The sequence below is a fragment of the Erithacus rubecula genome (genome assembly GCF_903797595.1).
Source record: "Erithacus rubecula genome assembly, chromosome: 2".
Lineage (NCBI taxonomy): Eukaryota > Metazoa > Chordata > Aves > Passeriformes > Muscicapidae > Erithacus > Erithacus rubecula.
In genome coordinates, this window is record NC_136685.1 from 14,678,472 (window position 1) to 14,704,650 (window position 26,179).

At 41.6% G+C, this 26,179-nt stretch overlaps 1 protein-coding gene across 1 annotated transcript; it reads left to right on the forward strand.

The window, feature by feature from the left end:
• Positions 1-4,328: 4,328 nt before the first annotated feature.
• Positions 4,329-25,950, forward strand: YWHAQ (tyrosine 3-monooxygenase/tryptophan 5-monooxygenase activation protein theta). Its single transcript, XM_079298143.1, has 6 exons — positions 4,329-4,489; positions 5,452-5,836; positions 20,735-20,858; positions 23,251-23,414; positions 23,787-23,882; positions 24,882-25,950. The coding sequence occupies exons 2-6, from the start codon at positions 5,543-5,545 to the stop codon at positions 24,939-24,941; spliced, it is 738 nt and encodes a 245-aa protein (XP_079154269.1). The 5' UTR covers positions 4,329-4,489; positions 5,452-5,542; the 3' UTR covers positions 24,942-25,950.
• Positions 25,951-26,179: the final 229 nt, after the last annotated feature.

Here is a 26,179-nt window from a genome sequence, read left to right on the forward strand (position 1 = left end):
GAAAACTATTTGCATAAAATAGCACCCACAATTAGCTACACATTCATGAGCATCTTCAGAGACTTGTCCTCTGGTGCAATTAGTTTATACCAGCAATGAGCAAGTCATGCAAGTATTTTCAAAAATTTAAGAAGTCCTGTGGCCTCCTCACAGCACAGACATAATATGAAATCAGGATAATGTTTAAAAGCTTGATCCCACTGACTCACATTTATTTGTCACTTAACTAGATTCTGCTGATGCTTTAGCCTCTTACATGGGTAGCTTCCTACTTTTAATGTAAGAGCATTTGTGCCACCCTCTAGCACCTTTAAGATATGAGTAAAAAATACAAGGGTAACAAGACACCTCATCCTTTTATTCCTAAGTCCCCCAATCAAGTGCAAGAAAAACAAAGTTAAGTAAATTTAAGTTTTATGTAGAAGAGTCATGACCACTGGTTTAGTTCCTCTCCAAAAGCTTAAATACAGATCAGTCTATATGAACACACCTAGAATGTTTTTCATATTTTAGCTAGAATGGTTTAGCTGTTCCTCATAGAGAAAATCAAAGGGAATTCCAGTTTTGTCCAGGATGACATACTTTATTACAATTTGATTATCAAAGAATTCCAACACCTGAAGCCATCACAGCAGTGCCTTTAAACTCTTCAAGAAATTGGCCAGATGGAAGTTAAGTCTTATGCTGGTTTCATGGAAACATGGAAAACATAAAGAGAAAACTCGATTTTAATAACCTCAGCTGACATCTTAAAATTTGCCTGCAGAATTTCCTTAAGATGCCAGCACTTATATAAGACTGCTAAATGTCTAGGCCTCCTAAGCAAGTCTTCTCTGCCCAGAAGTTTTAGTAAAAGTTGGAACAACAAAAGAAAGGCAGAGGGTATAACACCAAAAGAATGACAGCAGGAGAACAAGTGTACAGACAGGAGCTGAGCAGAATGCAGGAATCAGAAGGGGGTGAGATGGGATAGCAGTGTAAATTAGGGGGCTGATAAGAAGGAAAAAATTACAGGAAGAGTATGGGAGCAAAAGAGGAAAGTCCTTAACTACTAAAACACAGAGCCTTAATAAACATAAAATATGTTCTCTTGCCATTGAGTGAACAGATAAAGAGACTAGTAAGGAATCTACATCCCACTGAAGTCACAAAATGAGTAAGTTTTTTGACTGCTACCCATGACAGGACTATTTTGGATAGTTCAGGAGCATGCTGCATATCCAAAGAGCACACTCATACTATTGTTCAGTGTAGTCTGGGTGAATCCCATGACAGAAGTCTGCTTTTAGGGGTTCTTTGTGTGTTTACTTTCATTCACAGTGCTATATGTTTGTTTTGTGAGATGCCACTTTGACCTGCTGTGTACCTGTTGTACAGACAGTAGGAAGGAAGCTCCTGCCTGTACCATCTCAATCTCATTTGATGTAGAGATGGAAAACATCTGATGAAGGGGGCTGGTTCTACTGGGAAAAAGCAGTAAGAGTCTTATAGCAAATAACAGAGGCTCTAGAAAACTGTCTTCTAACTCTGTTGTAAAGATCACATGTAAGTCTGAGGAATTTGCATTATATGTATTCCTCACTTTTCTCCCACACCCCAATTGAGTAATTTGTAGTGTGAGCTGCTAAGATGCTGAATGTGAGTAGGTGCATCTGAAGTCAGTGGGAGGTGGACTTTCTGTACATGCAAAGTAGCATAAAGCTTTTACCACCCTGGAAATGCAGGTCTTTGATACAGTATTTACCACTTGGGAACTTAAGGTCTTACATTTCTTCACATAGATAACCAGAAGTGTTGATATTTTTAATTTCCTGCAAACAAGACAAAAAACTGTCAACCATTTCATAGTGGTGACAAGGGTAAAGTCATTAATGATATTACAGCAGTCTTGAAATGCTCTATAGGAAATTAAGGGTTTTTTTATTCAATAAAGGATAATGCTATGCAGTAAACTGTACATTGAAGTATGCATGGACTAAGCATGTACAAGAATATGGAATCATCAATAAAAGAAACACAGAATTGTAAAGCTTCTGGAGCTTACCCTCCTGCTATTCTAGGCAACTGCATCACACAAACACTTTTGCAAACTCGTCAGGCTCTGCTTTCTAAGCGGAAGGGCTTTTTGCCCTCAGCACAGGGAAACTGTCTCATGGCCTCACTGCTCTGAAAATTCCAAATCTTCTAATTCACACTCGAAATTCATTTATATCCATTTTACATACATATCTTTCATTTAAACAATTCTACATCCATGCCATTTATTCTTCTTTTGAGACAACATCAAATCTCCTCTTAACATTCATTTTTCTAATCTAAACACAACAAACTCTTCAAGTCCCCTCTCAGAAAAGCTCCCTAAAGGACAATATTCCTACTCAGCAATAGGGTTCTTCTGGGAAAATAAGCTTATGGCTATGTGATTAAAATTGGTATTACTGACCAGTGTTATGGCATGTAAGCCCACAAGACCCAAACCTCAAAAGCAAGGAGCACAGAGAGGATTTGAAGGCAGACACACAACTGCTCTGCACACATACATCAGATTCTGCATCACGCGTGGAGCTCAGTCTGCATCCATCACACTGCTCTGTGCACACAAACTGCCCTGCCCAGCACTTCCCAACTCCTAACTCGGTTCTGTATTTCTTAATGCAGCCTCTCAATAGGTGGGAGAGACACAGGAACTAAATGGTATGAGAGTAATTCTTAATATCTTCCCCTTTTCTGAGATGAATCAGTGAAGGAAATAGCTTCAATCATGTCAGCTGTCCTTCCTCAAAAAACATACTCACTTGTGCCTTATAGGTGGAATGGTTAGTTGATGGAGACATGGTGTTAATAAAAAAGGCTTTGTTACACAACTGGTGAATTCTGGTCTTTATTTCAAGTAAATGAAGATAATTATTAGGGACTAATACATATCTTACAAACAAGGAAGAATAAATGGGCATCCTAAAACTGTAGTAAGTTACCAAAAGTTAACTTCTGAGGGAGATTCAGAGCAGTTTCTGAGTTTCAATAAATTTGAAGAGGTTGCTATCGAGAGGTCAATATTTTTAATAAAGCAATGTTTCCCAAACTCAAATGACAAATAAAAGTGTGTTGTTCACAGCATAGCTAAAATTTCCACATGCATAGTCCCAGTCCTAGTCCAAACACAGACCAAGAGCTTTATGAGTTGATACAATAACATCCTGAGGTTGATTCAGAGAATTCATCATCCCATCTGGATGCTGAAGTTCCGCAGTGTGACTATATTTGGTGATGCTGCAAGCAAAGGTGAGAAATCTCATCACTTCAGGCACAGACCTGATCCTGCAGACACTGGAGAACCTGACCTCGCGTGAGCCCTCATACACCAAATGCATTTGACCTGATTTTGTCAGGGAAGACCAATAACACAAACCCACCGTGTCTTTACCACATCCTGAGGCTCAGGCAGCGAGAATATACACAAGTCACGCATCCACTTGGGTTTGGACCTACATACGTGCCTCACCTTTATCCACCCACGGGTGGCTAACACACTACAGTTGTATGTCATAGATGACACACATCTCTCTAGAGGATTAAGGCGAGATCAGGAGGATGAAGACAAACAAATACACTGATAGTTGCTTATGGGAAATGCTGTCTTCACCCGCGCGGGGCTCCGGGAACACGAACCCGGCAGTGCCTGTCCTGGACCGCGCCGCGGCGGCGGCAGCACCCGGACTCGGTCCGGCCCATCCCGAGGCGCACACGGCGGCTCCCGGCCCTGCCCGCCCGAGCTGCCGCGGGGCCAGCCGGGCAGGGCCGGGCAGGGCCGGGCTCGCCGCCCGCTCCTCCGGGAGCTCCCGCCCGCCGGCGCTGCGGAGAGCAGCGGCCTGAGGGCGCGGCCGCCCGCGGGCGGAACGGCCGCCGTGCTGCGGGCGAGAGCACCACCTCGGCCCCCCGCTCCCGCCCCGCCGCCGGCTCGGACACCGCCTCGGCCGGGCCCTCCTACAGGGAGCCCCGGGCTCCCCCTCCCGCCGCCTCCCCATCCCTGGTCCTGGTCCCCTTCCCGTTCCCGGTCCCGTTCCCGGGTGCCGGGCGGGAGGGGGGGGCGGCGAAGGAGAGGGCGGGGGGAGGAGGTGGGGGGGGGGGGGGGGTTGTAGCGGCGTCACCATGGCGACAGTGACGTCACTCCACCCTGGATCTCATTGGAGGAAACCCCGTGGCCCCAGCCGCAGCCCACGGGCCCGGCCGAGCTCGCGCCCTGCCCGCGCTCGCCCCCGCGGCGGCGCGCTCCTTTACGATTGGCCGGCCGTGCGCGGGGGGGCGGGGCCGGGCGGGCAGGCCGGGCCGCGATTGGCCGCGTGGGCGCGGGCCGCGCAGCGGGTCGGTGCGCGCGCCAACGCCCTTCAGCGCTGGCTCGGCCGAGACGGGAGCGGCTCTTTCTCTCCGCCACAGCCCCGAGCGCGGCGCCGACCGGGTGCGGCCCGGCCCCACAGCCCGGCGGACCCAGGTGAGCGCGGGGCCGCGGCCGGCGGCGAGATGCTTCCCGCTCCGCTGCCTCCTCCCGCCGCGTCCTCCATTTTGTGATTGCGGCGTGGAGAGCTCGGCGGCCCCGGGGAGCGGGAGGTGCAGCCAGCGCCGCCATTTCGCACCCGCCGCCGCTTCCTCTTCCCGCCCCGTCGCCACGGGGACTCCGTCGGCCGCCCCCGCGCCTCCCGCCCTTCCAGGAGACCGCAGCCGCTGCCGAGTACCGGGAGCCGCCGCGCTCCCCGCCGCGCCGCGGGCTGGATCGGCGGCAGACGGGAGGCCCGGGTCCGGCGCGCCCCGCCGCGGGGAGATGGAGCGCCCGGGGCCCCCGCCCTGGCCTCGCTCGCCCCCAGGGAGGCGGGTCCTGGAGGGCTTTAACCCCTGCCGCGTTCTCCGGGGCCGAGCTCGTCTTGCTGCTTTTATTATGTATTTTTCCCGCCAGTCCCGGCATTCATGCCCGCCTGCCTCTGGAGCTCGCCCGCAGGGCTGGTAGCGTACGGAGGGCAGGGATTTGGGCTTGGGCCCCAGGCTGGGTGGTAACCAGGAATCCCTATACGCGTCCCTGTTACGAGGGCTTATCAATATGCTCACGTAGGGCACGAAGAAAAGGCGGCGTGATGACTTTTTTCTGATGGAAAACCAGCTATTTCCACTGCTTGGGCGCCAGGCTGCCGTCCTTTGGCTAGCACCGTCCGAGCGTGACTTCTCCGGCTGGGTTTCTAGGTCGTGGTTTCCCGAGGGGTGGACCCTTGGGACGAGTCCCCGTAGCCTTGCATGGAAGGGCGGGATGTTGCAGTCCGTCTCTCCAGGAGAAGCACTGGGGATGGCGAAGGGAAGGCAAGGCTCACAGTAATTCTCGTTTTTAGCTGGCTTGCAGTGGGTGTTGTAGGATCGTGTTCGGTGCTGTTTGTTCGGGCATCATGGTTACTGTCTTCTTTCTGTCAGGTTTTGAGGTGCATTCTCGTGTTGATAGTGTGACATCTCCAGCTTCTTCTGCTTCTGCTACTCCACTGCTCTTGTCCCAGTGCCAGCCACCATGGATAAGACCGAGTTGATCCAGAAAGCCAAGCTGGCTGAGCAAGCCGAGCGCTACGATGACATGGCCACCTGCATGAAGGCGGTAACGGAGCAGGGCGCCGAGCTGTCCAACGAGGAGCGCAACCTGCTCTCCGTGGCCTACAAGAACGTGGTGGGGGGGCGGCGCTCGGCCTGGAGGGTCATCTCCAGCATCGAGCAGAAGACAGACACCAGTGACAAGAAGATGCAGCTTATCAAGGACTATCGGGAGAAGGTGGAGTCTGAGCTCAGGTCCATCTGCACCACGGTGCTGGTAAGTGGTTTTTTTCCTTGTATTTTGTTTAGGGCAAAGAAATGCAGTGTTTAAAGTGTGCTGCTGGACTGGGGGAAGCACTGGGAACTTGGCTGGGGGATGCATGCAGTGTTGTGCTGGGGTAGGTAAAGTCGGTACAGAAACTTCTGTAATCCTTACACGGGTCAATGAGGAGGATCAACTCCTCAGTGCTATTGGCATTATATGTGTAGAAGTATTTGAGATAGTTAATTTTGGGTGTCTGTGAGGTACATTTTTAGGTGGATCCGTGTACAGTATTTCACCAGGTAGTTGCAGAGATACAGGGAATTTAGCCTCTGTGCTGTGGCTAGTAAACTTGCCTATTCATAAGATAAGCTGAAAATATGAAAACCCCTTTATTCAGATCAGCTAATAACTTGCTAAAAACGTTGAAACCATGTGTGCATTTTGTTTGCTTCCTCATGAAGAAAAATACTCTTGAGGGGTCTTCAAGAGACATTTTGAGGAACATTTTTAGCATAAATTTGACGTTACAAACTTAGACATCTGTATTGAAGGTGGGAAGGAGACATATAGAAATTGGCTTTGGTAGATGCAGGCTGACTTTTCAGGGTATTTTTAAGATTAATTTGCAGTAATTATGGAGCAATGTAAAACTAAATTATAAAGACTGGAATGGCACCCTAAGTATGCATCAAAGCCCAGAAGTACATTTCTGTGGAACAGTGGAATTCCAGATGCTTTTAATAGGAAAGCTGTAGTGGGAGCTCAAGAGATGTGTGTCAGCAATGTGGAGGCTCCTGGACCCTGTTCTACAATTTCTACAGGAAGTTGTATCTGCAAGAAACTGCATGTGCATAATGCAGTAGTAATTCTGTGGCAGATCATCTTCAGTGGTTGATTTGCTCCTCCTAGTTACCTTTTTTTTTTTTTTTGGTGTCTAGTATTGCTAATCTGAGAACAGGAGGAAGCACGTCTATAAGGAAATAAGCAATTTTGAGGTAGATTTATCCTAGATTGGTTTAAGAAACATGAATTTAAAGGTGAGTGTTTTGAAAGTTACTGATTTTTCTTCTTGATTATGTGTTCTGGCTCACGTACAAGGGATTGCTTCTTTGGATTGTGCTGAAAATACCTGTATGCTTCCTTGTATGCTGCCACCTAGGTTTGTTCTTTCTAAATCAAAGTGAGTTATCTTTTCTTGAAAATAATTTTCGTATTAGCTTTATGAATCAGTTAATTCCTTAACACATTTAAGAGCCCATGCCTTCCAAAAGTGCAAAATTGTTTCTCTAGTTACAGGTGTATTGAAATTGTGAAACTTTCACCTTTGTGAAAATGATGGGTCTTCTGTAGGATTCCTACTTCCTGTGACAAGAGTTTCACTAGAACCCTGTGTGAAGTGCCAGCATTTGAGTCACTCTTCTTTCTCTTCTCTACTCAGTGCCCCACTTCAGACCTAACTTTTTGGGCCCTCCATATAAAGCTCACTCTTCAGACTTCTTAATCTCCTTCTGTAATTTTACCAAATCTGGTGCCTTGGAGAAGGTGATGCATAAAATCTCATACTGTACCATTTTGACAAGGAACTTGTGTTTCCGTAGGGAGGGGCAGTGAACCGCTTCATGCAGTGTCTGCTGAAGTTACTCCACCCCATCTGATGGTGGCCAGCAGGTGTTCTGGTAGCCGTGCTAGTGCAGATCTCTGGTGTGGGGAAAGCAGGCTCTTCCTGTGCTAGATGAGCTTTTTAATGCACTCTAGTCTTCCTCTGTTCTCAGCAATGGCCTCTTGGCAACTCTCCTCTTCCGGCATGAAAGGCTGCAGGAAGTAGTGAAGACCAAAACCTGCAGCTGAGCATGCTTTTCCTGTCCTGACCTGCTGAAAAGATGTGCCTTCCTTTGGTAGAAGGAGATGTTGGCTATCTACTGCAAGCCTTCCTTTTTTTATTCTTCCTTTGAGGGCCATGTGCAGTTCTGCTCTCTTCTGATTTCCTCCCTTTCCTCCTCCATCTACCACTCCTATGATCCATGAGTCAGCATGTGAGAGATTGGAATTCACAGGGAGCAGGCGTTACAAAGGATGGGTTTCCTAAAGCCGAGCCACGCAATGGTTTTGGCTCCTCCTTTGAATGATAATTTCTTCTGTACTAGTACTATGGTAACGGCTTGTAGCTTTTTCAGGTCTCTTCAGCTGAATCTCAGAGATCCTTTTTTAATTCTATGAAGGCAGCTAAACTGTAACAACTGCTGGCAAGTAGTATGGAAAGGTTGCTTGTCATCTGGAGTATTTGGATTTAGCAAGGGTGGGTGTGTTGGGTGGAGTGTGACTGCTGTTAGTCATACTACTAACAGTTTTTTCAAAAGTTTTTTTATTTTAACTACTGGCATGGCATATTTCTAAATCTTAAATTTAGAAATACTTGTGCTAGCATTAAAAATACTGCTAATTTTTCTGTTAAAATGTCAGGGACATGGAATCTATAATTACTTTTTTCCTGCAAAAAATGTCCCAAGCCTGTTAAGTAAGGCATTTTTTTAGATGGTTTGTTAAAGAACTTAAATTTAATCACCGCTAGAATACAAACATTCAAAATTATGTTAAGATATATATATACATAAAAACAAAGCTTTTACTGATTATTTAACTGTCATTCTTTAACTGCCTGTCTTGCAAGTAGGCATGATCTGAATGCTTTTTAACTGTTAATTTTATGACTGGTCTTTCAGATGGGAGTAGCTCTTTAATGGAGAAGCGGTTTGGCTGTCAAACGACTTGTACAAATGTTGTATTTGAAAGGTACACTAGGACGTTTTGCTGAACTCTCTGTATTGATTGATTAATTCTTTGGTAATGTAGAGGATTAATGTTGAATCATCCCTTATGACTCATAGTTAAAACTGTTCTTGAAACTCTTCTTGAATAAAGAAACAGGTTATCAACTTATTTTTTTTTCAAGATAAAGTTGCACTATGTTGTTTCTTATACTTTGAGCACAAAGTTCATGCTTCTTTCTCTTGAGTGATTTCAAGACTGCTTCAAGGTAATGTAAAAGGGGTGGATGCAGAAGCAATTTTAATTAGTGAAATGATGTGGGAAACTTCAAAGATGGAATGTACAGTATATTGTACAGGGTAATGTCTGCTTAATTATATGCACAATCCGCTGTTCAGTGACAATAGGTTTTTTTTTTTAAGTTAACTTTTGAATTGGAGCTTTTCTGGGAAGCAGATTAAACTGGTGGGTTTTCTGAGAGCCGTGGTCCTTTTGCATGGCTGTAACTTGTGTTGCATTTAGAGAGCAGTAACATAAAGGGAGGGAAGGCAGCAGCCCTTGCCTGGAAGCACTGTCCACTTGCAGCTTGAGGGTTTTTGCACGTGTTTGCATACATTCAGTTTCTAGGTCTTGATGTGTTGGAGTTCTTCTTGAGGTAATAGAGATGAGACTTGGTAACTGTTTGCCCACAGTTTAAATCTTGATGAAGATGCAAAATCATTAGGGCTTGAAACAACTGTCTTGATGGTTACTTCTCCTGTCTGTAGATGAAACATTAAAGTGGTTTTTTTAATATTATTTTAAAATGTTGTGTAGAAAAGTTGCATACCTGAGGCTTTTCAGTTGTTTCCCAACATCTGTTTTCATAGTGTCCTCTGTAAACATTTTTACATTGTATTGTCAGGCCCATGTTGGGTTGTTCCTCTAGAAGTGAAGGACGGCATTGTGAACTTCTAGAAATGAAGGAGCAGTAGCATTACTTATGCTGTTGATTCTTCTTGCCACCCTGTGGCAGTGCCTGCAGTGAAATAGTTTTGAGCTGTAAGGTGTGTATTGTCTGTATTTTTACTGTGTAAAGGCTGATAGGATGCTTTGATCTTCTAAGGGATTGCACTGTTAATTGTTGAAAGCATGTATTGATGGGTTGCTCTTGCCAGCTCTGCTTTCCTTCCTTCCTCCCTCCCTCCCTCCCTCCCTGCCAAGGTTGCAATTCTATTCCTACTGCTGCTTCACATAATTAAGGAACAATAAAAGCTAATAAAAACGACTAAAAAATCTGTCCACTTCTGATTATTATCCATTTTGTAAATCTAGTTCTAAAGTTAGTAACTTAAAATGAGTAGAACAAAAATCCCCATGCTAGAAGGTAATGTTTAGCACAGTTTGTTTCAACAGCACAAGTTCAGAGGTCCATTGAAAGTGAAGTTGGCAATTTTTTTGCAGTACCAAATAGATTCCTCATGTCAGCTAAAATATCTGATGTCTGATGGTGGGTAACTTTGACTATAGCCTTGTTTCTTCCCTGCTGCTACCTTTGGCCTACAAAAAGTGAAATCTTTGGGTTTTTTACTGCACATGCAGAAATGTGTCAGATCCAGGAGGTATCAGCTTCATGCTGCTGTGTAAACAATTTATCAAAGTTTCATATCTTGTGAATTCTATGTGTCTGTGTTCCTATTGTCAGGGAACAGACAGAATATGTACAGAAATGTGTGGTGTAGATGTGAAACCCAGTAGAAAGGTATTACATACAGTTTTCTGATACAGGGAACTGTGTAGGATGCAATTTCATTTTGAAGGTCAGGCATGCTAATAATTTAATATTACATTTGGACTTGAGTTAGTTGTCCCAGTCGTTGTTGGGACCGTGTCTCGAGTATTATCTTTTAACCTTTTGTAAGTTAAAGCAACTGCTATTCTTAAGTGACTGACTAAGAAGAAAGGCTGCTTCATGAAAGTCAGGTTGGGAATGTTAGTTCTTGGCAAACCCAGAATTGTGGAGTGAATGTGAATTGAATGAAATTGAGTGAATTTGCAATAAATAATCTTTTTTTGTGTAAAGTAATTTGTGGAGAGAGAGAATTTTTCCTTTGTGTTCTTAGCGCAACTTCTAGCAACCGTCAACATGTTTGTGGTAAGAATTGTGGAACTTAATGCTTTAGGGTTTTTTTAGTGTAATATGCCTGAAACTTAGATCTGAACTTATTCATAAACCTTCTCTTACCTTCTCTGTCATCTTTCAGAAGAATCTACTGGTGAAAGCCTCAGTCTTGTGCAAAGAAAATTTAATCCTTTCTGAGAAGGGACTGATTCTTGCAGAAACAAAGCCTAGAATGCACCAAGGTTCTTGAACAGACTGTGAACTGTTAATGAGTCCAGCTAAAAATAGTTCAGGGAATTGTGATGGTAGCTGAATCTTCCATCCCATACAGTCATTGCTTGCTGCCTCCTCCCCCTGCAGCTGAATACTGTCTAGAATTATTAAATTTCTTGGGGAACATTTACTGCTTTGGTGGCAGTGAGACAGTAGGATGTGCTTACTAGGCCAAACTGTACAACAAAACTACAAATTCTGTTTTTCTGCTAATGCGGTGAAGATTTTAACAGAGTTTGGAAATCACTGTCATGTTTACTTGCTAGACAATTGTCTCACAGTCATTTCTACTACCTTGGATACTAATGTGGTAGGTGCCTTTTTGAAATAAAACACAGAAGACTGTGAGAGAGAGAGAGAACTTGAGGAAAGAACACACTTGAGTTAGAAGGTTATTACACTTGATTCTTTATCATTGCACAAACCGGGGTTGTTTACACCAGTAGGAATAGATTGTACCAGTTTCTGTACAGACACTGCAGCTTGGTATTCTGGTTTCAGTTATGGGGAATGCTCAATTTTCAGAGGAAGGTGTTGAGAAGAACAGCAGAGGAAGGGCTGGTAGAAGTGTGTGGATAGACTTTGTAAGTTTGGTAGGTGAAGGTGTACACTTGATTAATCAGTTATGCTCTTGGCCTTTGAGAACAAGGTGACCCTGGATGTTACTTGTGGTTGTGCTTTCTTACTGCCATTAAACTTGAAGCCAGTTTTGTCACAAACAGGTAAGTAATAACTATTCTTACAGAGCACTGCATTTATGACACTCAGTATAGCTCCACCAAGTTTATTGGAGGGGTGTTTACAAGTTTCTCCTCATCCTTTCTGCATCCCAGAAAGCTGGAACCAACATCAGAACACTACAGCTGATTTGTAAGCTTGTCATTTGCTAATCCATCCAGTATCTGAGTATCTAACAGTGCCTGGTTTGTGTGAACTAGGCACTTAAGAGAGGCAGCAAAACAGTTTCAGTGCTGAGTTTCACGTCTTGTGGTCTGTGCACCCACCAAAGCATCAAATGTCAAGATCTAAGAACTGGAAGTCCTGAATTAGCTATGATTTTTCTTGTAGCTTTCTCTTGATTTGTTAAAGTAATCAAGGGTTTGATTTACCAGTTTCTAATATTGATAAAGGTTTATTCCTTATTCTATTACTTTTTGTTCTCTTCTTTAATTTATATGATCCATTCAGTGAACTAGCCTGATACAGAAATTGTGTTCACCTCTGAAAATAGAAGAATTTTCATTTGCTTTAATAATAACTTCTCTAAATAAGCTCTGTACACTCTTACCTGACTGACAGCCACATCATTCCTGGATAAAAGTTCTTCAGGAAGTTTTGTTCTGAACTTGAATACATTTTGCAAAATTCTTGTAAGGAGAAATTGTTTTTAATAAAAGTAGGTAGCAGGACCTTAGCAAAGAGTCACAGCTCACTTTCTGGGAGATGTTGTTGTAACCAGGTTATCTGAAATGTTGACTTCAGTTTTTCTCACCTAAGGTTAGACTTCACTGTTGTAGGTTATTTCATTTGGGGAATAACAAATTACTGGCACACTCCTAATAGACTGAGTGAAATAACATATTGCTGGGTTTCCTTTGAGATAAAGTTGGATGAACCAAAAGACTCTTCCAAGCTACACTATGCAATGAGAAGAAAGTGCATCTGTTGTGTTACCATTTTGAGTTTCAGTGATCACAAGCCTCTGGTCAAGGGCTCCCAAAGAGAGAAGAAAACTAAAGCAAGTCAAAATGAGTTTTTGGGTAAGGGCAATGTACATTTAGACCACATAACTCCAGTGTGCTTTTGTTCCTCTTGAGTGCTATTAGTCTAGATATACCTCAGTCAGTCATTTAATCTTGCCTTTTGGCTTCTGTAGCTGAAGAGCACAGAAATATTTTTAAATAAAAATATAGATTTTTTTTTTTATTCTTCATATTATGCAATGTCACAAATAGATGCTGAAAGCAGCTTTTAGATGGCCAGGATTCTGAAGAAAATGATTTCATGTCCAAAATTTGTGTTTCTAAAAGAAGAGCACTTGGAAGTATTTTAAGGAATTAGAAATATGTAAAACACAGTCATGGAAGAATGTTAGAATCAATTTGAGATAAATATGTCAGATACCAAGGAATTTTTCCTGAAAACTCTTGCTGTGTTGTAAAGCCATTAATTCATCAAACATCTAAAATTTTTGAAAAGACTAATTACTTTTTCCAAAATATATTCATTTTCTACATTTGAGGGGGGAAAACCTGGAAACCTTTAGGCTCTTCCATAAAAGCTTAAATAATTCTCTGACTTTCACTGGATTATTCATTTTGTCTGAAAATCTATAGAAAGGAGAACTTGTATTTCCCTACACTTCTAGTTCCTGGCTTACATAGTTCTCTAGGGACCACAGAACTTTCTAACATGAGAAGTATAAGCAGTGAGTGTAAATTCCAGATTAATTTAATCTCAACCCCAGGTGGGAATAGTGTGGGCAGACATGCTGCAGCTCAGGCTTCCACTGCATTTGTTAAGTGGGATTGCAGATACTTCATTCAGGGCCAATCCTAAGTATTGGCTGCCAGTTTTTAAAATTATATAGACAAAGACATGGAACCAAGTGGAAAAGATGAATTAGGTCACCCTCTCCATTTTCATGTCAGGTACATTTGTCTCTGCTTTCACTAGTGCTTTGTCAGGTCATCTTAAGGCCATGCCATTACTGGAAAGGTGCACACATATTTTCCCCAATACATAAACTGAAAACACTGTTAGTTTGGAAAGGTCTGTATGAAAATCACTTAATGTTCTCCCAAAAGGAGTTGATGCATAGAGCTTGAATCCTGAAGGATGAAGAACTCAGTTCTGCTGTATTACACTATTGAAAGTAAAGTGATCTTAATGTTGCAGCAGGGGACTCTCCCTTTCCTGTCAAGAAAACAACTGCTGAACGTTAAAAAACATCTAGGTTTCAGTGAGTCATACTGTGGACTTTGGAATGACTGATTGTACTTGAAATAGTCAAGAAGTCTTAAATACCACTCAGCTAGACTATTAAAACAGGCAGTCATTTGTGAGTAGAGCCTTATTGAAAGGTCTGAGCCCACACCAATCATCTGTGCTGTCAGATTTTGGATTTGATGTGTTTAAATTCACATTTAAGTTATAATAGGTGATTATATTGGTCTAAGCTGCCTCACCAACTTTAGCTTTGCTTTTTGACTGCAGTTAGTGTGGAAACTACTTCTCCCTGTGCTACTTCTAGGTCTTTGTTTCTCATATTGGGTCTGGATGGACCATCAGAAATACTTGAGACCGAATAATTTTTCCAAACATTTTGCACACTGCAATCCTGGCTGAATTTATGTAGCCTCACACACTTCATGGTGTTCCTGTGAGGTGCAGGCTGCTGATGTAGATGGGACTCTGATGTTGAATTCGTGTTTCAGGGTGGTGAGTTACTTTACTAAAAGAAGTGTTGACGTGTGCTCTGTGCTGGTGCATTCTTTTTAAGGAGCCTTGTCTAAAAATAGGTTTATTTTGAAGCAGTTTCTTCATTTGCAGGTGACTTTAGGTTCTGTGGGATTTGGCCAATTAGTGTGTGGTACAACATTAAGTAATCAGTTGCTTGCCGTTACCCAGGTAACATTTGTTCTCCTGGTGAGCTTCTGCACTCCTTATTAAACAAAGCAAAACAAAAAACCCAGAAGCACTTAAAGCTCAAAATAGAGAACATTCAGTGTCAGTTCAGAAAACAAACATCTAGGAAACAACAATAAAACTCAGTCTAGTTCCTGTAAAACCTGTGAAAAATTGGCACTCTGTGGAATGATGACAGGTCCAAGAACTCTTGTACAGCTAAGAGCTGCTGAGTAGAAGTTCAACTTTGTTTCTTTTTTTTTTTCCTATATAATTGAACTTTTCCCATTATGCAGTGAGGAGGAATATTGTTTAATATTATAAGCATTGATATTTATTAGTTTGTTCTTCTGTCAAAAAATTATTACTCTAGGATTTTCTTTTTTTCCTGGATGCTTTTTGTGTCATATGAGTTCAAGCCAGGTGAAGGACATTGTTTTAAATTACTATAAACTGCAAATACCAGTTACTTCACACAAACTGTTAGGATGTTCACATTTAAAAATAGCCTTTAAAATTACATTCCCAGATGATGGAGATGGTGCTGAAATAAGGTATTTTAAACAACTTGAAGTAAGATATATTTAGGCTCAAGGATATTGCTGAAACAGTCTGACTTTAAAAATCAAACTTTATCTAGCATTCACTTAATTCAGAAAATTCCATGTTTAGAACATTGACATACTCTTTGCTAAATACTGTGGAGCAGCTTAATTTACAGGACAAACTTCTGGAGAGCATTACTGTTTCTGATAGCTGCTTTTAGATTGACTTTCTTTCCTTCTAGTGGAGCAAAATTAGTGATAAACTACTCAGTAAAAAATGCAAATGACAATGTAGATCAGTCTTTTAATAGCATAACATTAAATAACTTGGTGCTGGTGATGTGACCTGAACATGTCATAGGTGTTGACATCTGAGTGATGGTGACATTGTAAATGTTCTACTTGAGTTTACCACATTGAAAACTCCTGTGGATACCAGGCATGTGGTGTCTTTAGCATGCTTGAAAATTGGCCTCAGACTAGTTGTGATGAGTAGATAATCTCTGGAGCTGACATGGTTCATGTTCATCCTCTGGTATTGAATGGATAAGTGTGAATAATATATTCACTAGCAAGTAGTATTGGAATATATGAGGAGACTTACACACATGTATTTGCTACTCTTACTGAAATCCAGTTCTAAATGGCACAACTGCTGAAGGAAGCAAAAAGGTCAGTTTGGTATTCACAATGTTTTGTGGTTTTTTCCAAATTCATCTCTTTTTTTGAGATTTCTTTATAGCTGGATATGTGGGAAGAAGAGAACAGCACAGGTCAGGTAGCAGTGGTATTTTTTTGCCACTTGAACCTACCCTGTGGTTAAACTGTATAGAAAGTATTTAATGCACACTGTGGTTGAACTTAATGTCTCAATCAGTCTTGCTTTTTAAAATAGGCTTAGATGGGGAGAGAGTGATAGGACTTTGTGTTTTGATGTCAGCTTTTTCAAGGAGGTGTTGCCCTGAAAAGAGGTAACAGCATATGTGGAGTGGAATGAACATGATTTGCAGAGGAGGTGTGCCAGTGTGTATTATAAGGAGAGGTTGGCTGGATGCACACACCACAAATAATTATTAAGGAGCTCTGTCTTCAGGGAGCTGCTTTGTCTGTATCAAACATAGCTTCAGGTAAAGGTATGGCTGACACTCTTTCAGGGATTGCTTTTCATAAAGCTGAAAAAATGGGAAAGTGATTGGAGCAGATATACTGACTTAGTATTTCTGGCTCAGGTTAATTGCAGTGGTCAGGGAGTATCACGTGTTCAACCCTTGAGCCTACTTAGAGGGGAAATGGGACTGAAAGAGTACTTACGTAGTTGGGAAAGAACAAGAGTAGACTGGAGAAGGATCCAAAAAGGCAGTTGAAATCTAACTTTAATTTGGCATGTAGAGTGTTTGCCAATAGAGAGAGAAAGAAAAAACATTCACCTTTCAGGGGGAAGAAGTACCTAGCTGCCAGGCTCCCAGCCTGCTCTCCATGGCTTCTTCAGGAAGCTGCAGACCTGTTCCAGGGGAGGGGGAAAGAGTATCAGAGATGAGAATATGATGCTGTTAGGATGACAAAAGTGTTTGCAGAGTGTGAAGGTAGAAATAAATTGAGATGGATGAGCAACACTTAGGAGGAGTGGAGTGGGAAATCTTGTCATGCTCTAGGAGGACCAGCAGGCACTTGAGCATAGTAAGTCAGTGTGGGGCAAGCAGCAGCTACCAGCCATAGACTGTCACTGCAAACCTATTGTAATGCAACTGCAGTGGGACACAGAGGGTCTGGTCTGAGGATAGAGCTTTGATTCCTGCATCTTCATACTGCTCCTGGTTCTGGGAGTCACCTCCCATCTGAGCAGATCAGCAGCTCTGACATGGTGTGGCTTTCATGCAGCTTCTGAGGCGTGTTTTGTGTTGCAGAGCATATAATTGCTGGTTTTTCAAGGCTTGGTTTAGAAGGTGATGGGAAGAGCTGCAGTTCTTAAGTGATGGTGGCAGCTGTATTTTAATACATAAAAGGGATGGGCACATTCACTGTATGTGAGCATGGATGGCAGTCTACTGTATTGCCTTACTTCATCCCAGAATCATACATCTTGCAGTTCTTGTTTCTCTCTAGGCAAAGTCACAGAAACTGAGGCTCTCTGTCGTCTGCTTCATTGCTTTGCCTGCCTGTGGTTATTTTACTTGATATCAGCTGATGTTTAAAATAAGGATTCCTGGCTAATTTCTGTCTGCTGGAAAGGTAAAATAGTCCAAGTGAGAAAAGATGGGAAAACAAATGCTGGAAATCGTGAGTTCCTGGCTACTACGGGCTCAGAACAGTGTAAAGTAAATAATCTTGCTTACTATGCTGTCTGCTCTCACTACCCCACCAACATTTTTTCTGAGAGACAGAGGGTAAGATGCCTTCCAAGAAATGATGATGATAATGATATCCGGAGATGAATGGCTCACAAAGTACACTGAATGCATTATTGATTTGAAAGATTAACATCTGGCCTGATAAATAATTAGCTCCACTCAAAGTCTGTTTGGATTCTGTTCTAACTTTCATGATTCATAAATGATATCTTGTTCCATTTAAGGCTATTAAAATAACCCAAAACTGAATTTGTAAAGTCCAGGTTGAGGATGTTCCACCCTAGCTGAAGGAAAAGGTACAGGTCTCTTCCTTACTTGTGTTATGTAAGGATTAGGAGGCCCTCAGGATGAGTTGGAGGTGGGAGCTACTGGGCTACTCAGCTTCTCCATCTGAGAAGTGCCTAGGAAATAACCCACTCTTTGCTGTCTGAAAAACTGTATCTCATTCTCAGTATCACTTTTTTTCTGTAAGTTTCTCAGAAGTTTGGACAGAACCACTGATTATCAGATAAATGTAATGAAGGCAGCATTTTAAGGATGCATTGACACATGGGCCAGTGCTGCTTGTTTGCAGTAGGGTTGGATCAGCAAAATCCTTCCATATTCCTGGAAGGAGTGTGTGATCTGCCCCATCTGGGGGGAAGAAAAAATGGGCACTGATGCTCTAAGGAATGTAGCTTTCAGATTCAGCTTAAATTTGCCACGCTGAAGCTTTCCTGCCAACATTCTTTAGTGTGCACTAGATTCCAGGGGTTAAGTATTTTTCAGCTGTAGCCAAGCCAGATCAGCTGTAATGCTAAAGCTGCCTCCAAAGACAGAATTTTGTGGTAAAATGGGTAATACTTTTTATGTGCTAAGTATACAGTAAATTTCTATGTTTTGGAAAGCATAAATGAAAATGCTAATTGTTCCCTTGTTGATATAGTTGTAACATCTTGAAAGTTTTATTTCAGTATTTGAAAGATGAATCAAAGACACGGTTTTGAGAAATACCTGGTTTAAAATGTCATACAGTATCCTCACTGCTTGTCTGGTCAGTGCTCCTTAGACTGTGGCACAGTTTATCTGAGCACATGGATAAATCACATCTCTGCTACTTAATGCAGTCCCAACCATAGGATGGCTTTTAGAGACTGATGGCTTCTGTTCAAACATGACAGATTTATGGAGCCTTTCTAAACCATAGGTGTATTGTGTGTCATGTTTCATCATTATGGCCAGTTTGTTGTAAAGTCCAACTCTTAGGTTAGACTTGAGGTTACCACGTTGCTGTAACTGGGGCTTTGAAACTTGTGTGTGTAGTGTTGTACTTTTATGACTGATGTGGACATTTTCATAGGAGAAAAGCAGCAGGAAGACATGGAGCCAAAATGTGAAGTTTTTTTCTTTGCAGAAATACGTGGAGTGGGAATAACTCATTCTAATGTGGAATGATTCATGCACAATAGCACTATTAATGTAGTGTTGTATTACTCATCTACCTACTACCTTGCCTAAAACTCTTGTTTTGAAACAGACCTAAGGTTTTGCTGCCTTTTCCATAACACCACTGAACTGCACTCTTCCATGTTTGCTCAAGCCCCTGCATACTGGACTGTGTTAAACTGTTACACAGATTCCTCACTTAAGCCTTTGCCAAATAGCCACTGTCTAGGCTTTGATAGTAGTTTTATATCCTTACAGAAACTCCTATAAAGTCTGTCACTGATTTGGTAAGTGCAATGGTATGTCAGGCTTGGTATCATCTTGCCATCCTGCTGTGTTCTCTAGGGTGGTATCAAGGGCTGGTGTGACTCTGCACTTTCCTTCTTGCCTTGGTAGGGATCTCTGAGGGAGCTTGTCTGGGCTCTGCAGTGTTCCACCTATGGGACACATACAGTTTGGATGCAAAAATACATTTTTAACCCAATTGGAAGTACCCTACCGCAAGTGTCAGTTTAAAATGGACTTGGAATGAGTGAACACTTTGAACTAGATAGCTCTGTTTCCATTGAACATTAAAGGAAGTAATAATGGTATGGTGGTATGCATAGGGAGTAGGTTTGTGTCTTAAACTTGCTTGCTTTGACTATAGTGCTCCAGTGGCCAGTTAAAGTGCTAAGGATTTTTATGCAGAAAGTTAACAGTTCTGTGAATATTTCCTTTGTAGCTGCTTCATGAATTTGGCTACATGTTCCTGTAACAAAAATCCTAACTAGCCAGCTGCAGGCTTTGTGGAAACTTTCTGCTCTTTTTATGACCTGTTTATTCTCCAAATAAGTAAACGCAGATCTTTATAATTTATATTCCTACTGCGAAGTTTCTCTGGGTATTGCAGGGTTTCCTCGATTGTATCAGAACTCCTTTGCATCTTTTGTCAACTCTGGAGAACATGGGTGGTTGTAGTACTGAGTTTGGTAAAATCTCTGGAGTTCAGGGGCGAAGTCAAGCCATAAGCTACTCTGCTGCTTGTCCTACTGCTTACCCTGTTCTCTGTGGGAAAGTCCTGTACCTCTTCTCCTCTTCATCCGTCTTAGGATGACTTGCAGCCTTGAAGAGACTTACCTCCTCTTGCTGGAGGCTTTCAAACCTTTCCTTGTCCTACTGGTTATCAGGTAGGGGAGCTGTGGACAGGGGTAGTGGTGTTTGCAGCAGCTCAGGCTGTGCTGGAGAGCACTGTATAGCTGTCTCCATTTTGGGAATGGCAAGGGGATATGAATGATGCCTCCCTGCTGTGCTGGAGCCAGGTGTTCTTTAGAGCCTTGTGAAGAGCTGGTGGAGTTTGAGCTTGGCTGCAGACTGGATGGGTTTGAATCCTGGACTGCCTGTGGTAGGTAGGCTGGAGATTCCTTACCACAAGTCTAATAAACACAATTGATGCAAAAAGAAAAAAAAAAAAAAGAAAAAAAGTAGCTTTGAAACTTTCTGTGTTATGTTTTGCTTTTCCGGTAAAAGCTTACTCATTTGAAATGTTTTTGAAATGAGAAGTGTATATCATGAAACTAAACTTGGTGCTGAAACTGTTCACCAGTAAACGTTTCCTTGTAACTTGCAGTCTGATTGGCCAGTTGTCTGTTCACCTTAATGTAGTCTCTGGTTTTGTTCCTGTACTCACTTTGTTGAAATAAGTGTGCATCTGTCTAAAATGCCTTAAAACTCCATTTAGCCTTGTAGCAAGCATTTGAGACCTTCCAAACTGGGAGATAAATAATTTGAACTTATTTGCAGTGGTGTTTGCAGTATCTCAATGTGTGTTTTGTTGTTGTTTCAGGAGCTCTTGGACAAATACTTAATAGCTAATGCAACTAATCCAGAGAGCAAGGTATTCTACCTGAAGATGAAGGGAGACTATTTCCGATACCTCGCTGAGGTTGCCTGTGGTGATGACAGAAAACGTAAGTACCTTGGGTCTTTGACAGCTCTGGTCCATGAGTGAGGGGCCAGGGAATGAAATGCACAGACTCCAAATTCACATGAGTTAGCTGTGTCTCAGTCAGGAATCTCCAGTTTTCGTACAGACAGAGTAAAACTGACTAGACCTTAAGTATGCCAGGGAATTTTAGCTGGTATTCCTGTCATCTGCCCTAAATTTCTGAATAGTTGTTCCGTAATGCTTATTGAAATCTTCTGGGAAATGCAGGTGAAGGCATGGTAATATATTTAATGTTGCTTGTTTGTAATTCTTTACTAAAATTAAGTTGGTTGGGGAGAGCAAACAAATCTCTGTAACAATTTGTACTCCATAGTAGAGTCCTGTTGATCTATAAATTTTAACCATTTCACTGTGAAGCAGACTTCATTAAAGTCACCTGTGTTTCTAAAGAAGCCACAAAATTACTAGGTCAATACTTTGGTCAAAAAGCGTGAGCTGTACTCTAAAATGGGAATTTTAATGTATTTTAATGGGAATACTACTATTCCTGAAATTTTAGTTTGCCTTTTTGGATTCAGCAGGAGAGGCCTGGAAACTGCTACTTCATACTGAGACTGTAGACCTTTCCTAGGAGTTAGAACAAGTGCATAGGTAGTTGTAAATACCTCAGGAACCTCTTCTGGGGAAGATTTTAACTCTGTATTGAGCAGATGTATTGAATTAATTATTAAAACTGTCCTGCAAGGTACCCAGATAGTGTTGTCATGTTAAAAATTCTTGGTATGGCCTAAGCTAGGATCTCTTTCTACATAGCAAACTAAAATTAGTTGTGCAGTAATGCTGTGACACAAAGGAGAGACTGCTGGAGCGTGTGGATGCTGCAGTGCTGTCCCCTGGGGTTGGGCATGGCAGGGGGTGACAGTGTTGGCCCTCTGAAATTGATGGCAGTGCACAGTGGGAGGACAGGGCTGGTTGTTGCTTCAGTTAAGGCTTTGTTAGTCTCCCCTTATTGTAGGAGTGTTCAAATTGAAAGATGAAGACATACAAAACAGGGTAAAAGTCTTTGCATTTATGTGTTGTATTCAAAAATTCTTAACCCTTAATCTGATTCAAAGAGCAGCAGCAAATCCAATGTAGCAGAAAGAAACTTGCCTTTGGCATTCACAAAGATCATCTTATTTATACTTTGTCTCAAGCAACAGCTACAAATCTGAGCTTTCCAAGCACACAAATACTGGCTTCTCTTGGCTAAAATGATTGCAGTTAAATGCCACACACACTGATAGGGGATACAGTGCAAGAATGATTGATATAACCTTGTTAGCAGATCCTGCTGGGGTTTAGCTCTGAAGTTACAGCTGATGTGTATCACATCACGCAGACTTTTCTGTGTAGCTTCTGGAAAACTGCAAGACTTTAGGCTTTTTTGATGTTCCACCTGAAAGCATCTGTTTATTTTCTCAGCTTCAAATATATTTTATGTACTTATAAGCTAATTTGTCTCCTAGATTTGCTAGCTTTTTGTCTTCTTTCACCTGTTCTGAACAAATTGATAGTGCTTTAGCACTCATTACTGTGTAAATACTGGAAAATCGAAATCTGTCTTGACTCTTTCCAGTACTTAGTAAATTTTACTTACCAAGCTTTTTTACCAACATTTGCTAGAGCAGTGCCAGTACTAGCTAGCTCCCTCACAGAGCTGTATTTTGAGCTCTGACAATGACCTTTCTTTTCCTGCAGTTTCCTTCCATTCTGCAGCATGTTTAGGGCAGCTCTTGGCCCTTTGGTTGTCTATCAGAAGTGAATCTGGAATAGACCATAGCTAGCATTCCTGGTAACCTCTTTTCTCTGTGGTGTTTATCCCAGTTATTTTGGCCACAACATTGGGGATTTTTGTCTTGACCTATCTACATGCAGTTTTTGGAGGCAAACCTTCAGTTTTTCAGGAACATGTGGTACATCCCTTCCAAACTTTCTCAAGAAATTGGGCTTTCTTTACTCTGCCCACATAACTCCCATGAATATGTCCACCCTGTGCAAGGAATGAAGTAGGAGTTCTGTAGAAAAAGTAATGCACAAATGCTTCCCCCCCTACCCCAACTAATATATCAAAAGCCAGTAAATACTGAAGTAGTCCTGGAGATGGTTGTGTTTACCAGGTTCTGTGTGTTTATCTCTCTTGAATGCCTCTGCTCTCTAGAAGCTTAGTTTGCTCCCTGTGTCTTGTCAGTGTGGCAGCTCTATTTAAGATGGATGTAAAACCATTACTTTGATTAAAATAAGTGCAGTGTTTTCCTAAGAACAGATGTACGTGCAGCACTGTAGAGTCTACTACTAATGGAGTGATTTAGGTAGGAATATCTTCAAAAAATTTAAACAAACCCCAAACTATTTTGTTTTTCATTCTTTTACAGAAACAATAGAAAACTCACAGGGAGCTTATCAGGAGGCATTTGATATCAGCAAGAAGGAGATGCAGCCAACACATCCAATTCGCTTGGGTCTAGCTCTTAACTTCTCTGTATTTTATTATGAGATTCTCAACAATCCTGAGCTTGCCTGCACACTGGCAAAGACAGTAAGTCACTTTTTTTTTTCCCCCAGTATGCCTGCATAGAAAGTAGAAGAGAATTTATGCTTAAAACTATGAATTATTACTTCCTAGAGTTTGTGAAGGACATGATCTTATTTATTTAAAGTTTCAGGTTTCATAGTTCATATTGTTAGTGGGATTGAAGGGGTACAAGCAGGCTGTATTTACAACGCGACTTAAATTTTCAGCAACATGGCAAGGTTTTATTATGCCTTTTTTATGGTTTTGTTTCAGGTAGAGCAGGTCATTAGCTTCTGATGTTGCTTTTTTTTTTAAGCTACCTTTTGTGATAGGTTTAGCTTCTGCTTGCTTAATGATCAATTAATAGCAAGGCTAAAGATGATTTAATTATTCCAGGCGTTTGATGAGGCAATTGCAGAACTTGATACACTGAACGAAGATTCATACAAAGACAGTACTCTCATCATGCAGTTGCTTAGAGACAACCTAACAGTAAGTTGCTTTTTTCTGTACTATCTAGTTCTGTTCTCCAGGTGTTTGCTCAGACTGAATTTGTGATGGAAAAAAACCTTTATTTTGCTCTGGCAAAGATGGGCTGTTTACCTATGATACCTTTTCATAACTTAATTTGAATGTTGTGTAAATTGATATCCAGCTTCATGCTGTGTAATCTGGAATAACAACCTGGTTGGCTCTGATGGCCTTATGGTAGAGGGGAGAAGGGGCATTCAGCCCAACCTAATGTATAAGATTAGGACCAGGAATGAAAACATCTGTGATCTGTCAGGGAATCCTACTCAAATTTTAAAATTTCTCCTGGTGTATATCCAGTGTAGCTTGCTTCATTCATTGTTCTGATTTTCATTTAAAAGCTCTGAAATTTCAATGTACTAAGAATAAAATCAGTTTGTTTGAGTATATTATTGTAATAATAAACCATTTGAGGAAAGTGCCTTATGGAACAATTAAGTTGTATTAAAATATGCAACTGTATCAGTTTTTCAAGGAATATCCTCTCTGAGTAATAACTGTATTTAAAATTACAACAACATTTATTATTTTGCAATAGTCCTTCAGTAGAAGTGTCTGTTGTCAGCAGAGTGAAGTGCTTAGCTTCAAAGTGGCAATCTACACTTGCAGGATTGAGACTGCGTTTGAAATGGAAGTTGCCTGTGGAGCTGCTGTGGAGGCTGTTGAATGGCCTGGGATCTATGGCACAGCTCACTGTTATTACAAGAGCTGGAGACGTTGAGAACATGGCTGCTCTGCCTGAGAGGAAAAGCTCGTTGTGCCCTGTGCATGCGGAGCTCTGTCCAGTTACTTCTCTCCCAGCAAGTACTGGAAACCAGGGTTGTGCAGTGCTAGAGCACTGGTACTTTGTGGGCATCCTTCAGTCTAATTCATTGTCACTTCCTTCCAGTCAGTAGTTGTCCCTTTTTGGAATTGAAGCTGCACTTCTGAAAGCTGACGCTGTTCTTCTTTTCTTTCTAGTTATGGACATCAGACAGCGCAGGAGAAGAATGTGATGCTGCAGAAGGTGCAGAAAACTAAACTGCACGTGGGGCATCATTCTCCCTTTCCTTCTCAAGAAACCTTTTTACACGTCTCCATTCCTTATAGCTCCACTTGGATTTCCTATAGCAAAGAAACCCATCCATGTGTATGGAAATCAATTTATAGTCTTTTCACACTGCAGCTTTGGGAAAACTCCATTCCTTGATTTGTGTTTGTCCTGGCCTTCCTGGTGTGCGGTTACTGCTGTAGAAAAGTATTAATAGCTTCATTTCATATAAACATAAGTAACTTCCAAACACTTATGTAGCGGACTAAAGTGTACCTGGTATTTAAAAACAAATCTGAACCAGTTCCTGCCAGTTGACTGTGTTTTGTATTACATTAAGATATGAAAATGTAGTTAATTGCAACTAAAGAGTGTTCCACATAGCATTTAATTCTCCACATTCCCTTCTTACTCTGCAGGGTTTCCTTTCCATAATTGACTTTCACATGCTACTGTGTACTTGTTTCAGTAGGAATATGGAAGTTTTGGGCCAGATCAAGTTGAGCATTTAAAGTTTGGAAAACCACAAATTGAGTTGCTTCCCGTATCATGTAATACAGAAGCTTGTGTGTTCAAAAACAGGGGCTTCTCTTAATCTTCAGTTGCTGCTGTTTAAGTTGATATCCCTTCCCAATAAAAGTTCACTTACACTCCTGCCTCTGTAGTTCTGGTATTCACTTTACTATGTATTAGAAGCAGCATGTTACTGCTGGAGTACAGGCAGTGCTTTTTGGCAGACTAAAGTGCATGTCATTTCTTAATACACTGGAATGGGAAAACCAATTGAAGTTCACATGTCCAAGTATAAAATTTAGTACTTTTCCATGCAGGTTTGTGCACATGTGAGAAGGTGTCAAGTTTGTCCAGTGATTGTTAGAGAGTTTGGACCACTATTGTGTGTTGCTAATCATTGATTGTAGTCCCAAAAAAGCCTTGTGAAAATGTTATGCCCTCTGTAACAGCAAAGTAACATTAAATAAAATTACATTTTATAAACCACCTACTGCTGACTTGTAACAATTCCATATAATAATTTAAAGGCTGAACTTAGAAAATGAAGCATCTTGTGATGGAAATGTCTTTCTCAAATTTATTGCATACTTCTTAAAAGTCTGCTTTTGAATGAACTTGTTTTAAAAAAATACCCCAGATAACTTTTCATACTTAATCTGACATGTGGACTTCTCAATAACTAAATCTGCTAGAGGAAATGGATTCACCTTAGTAA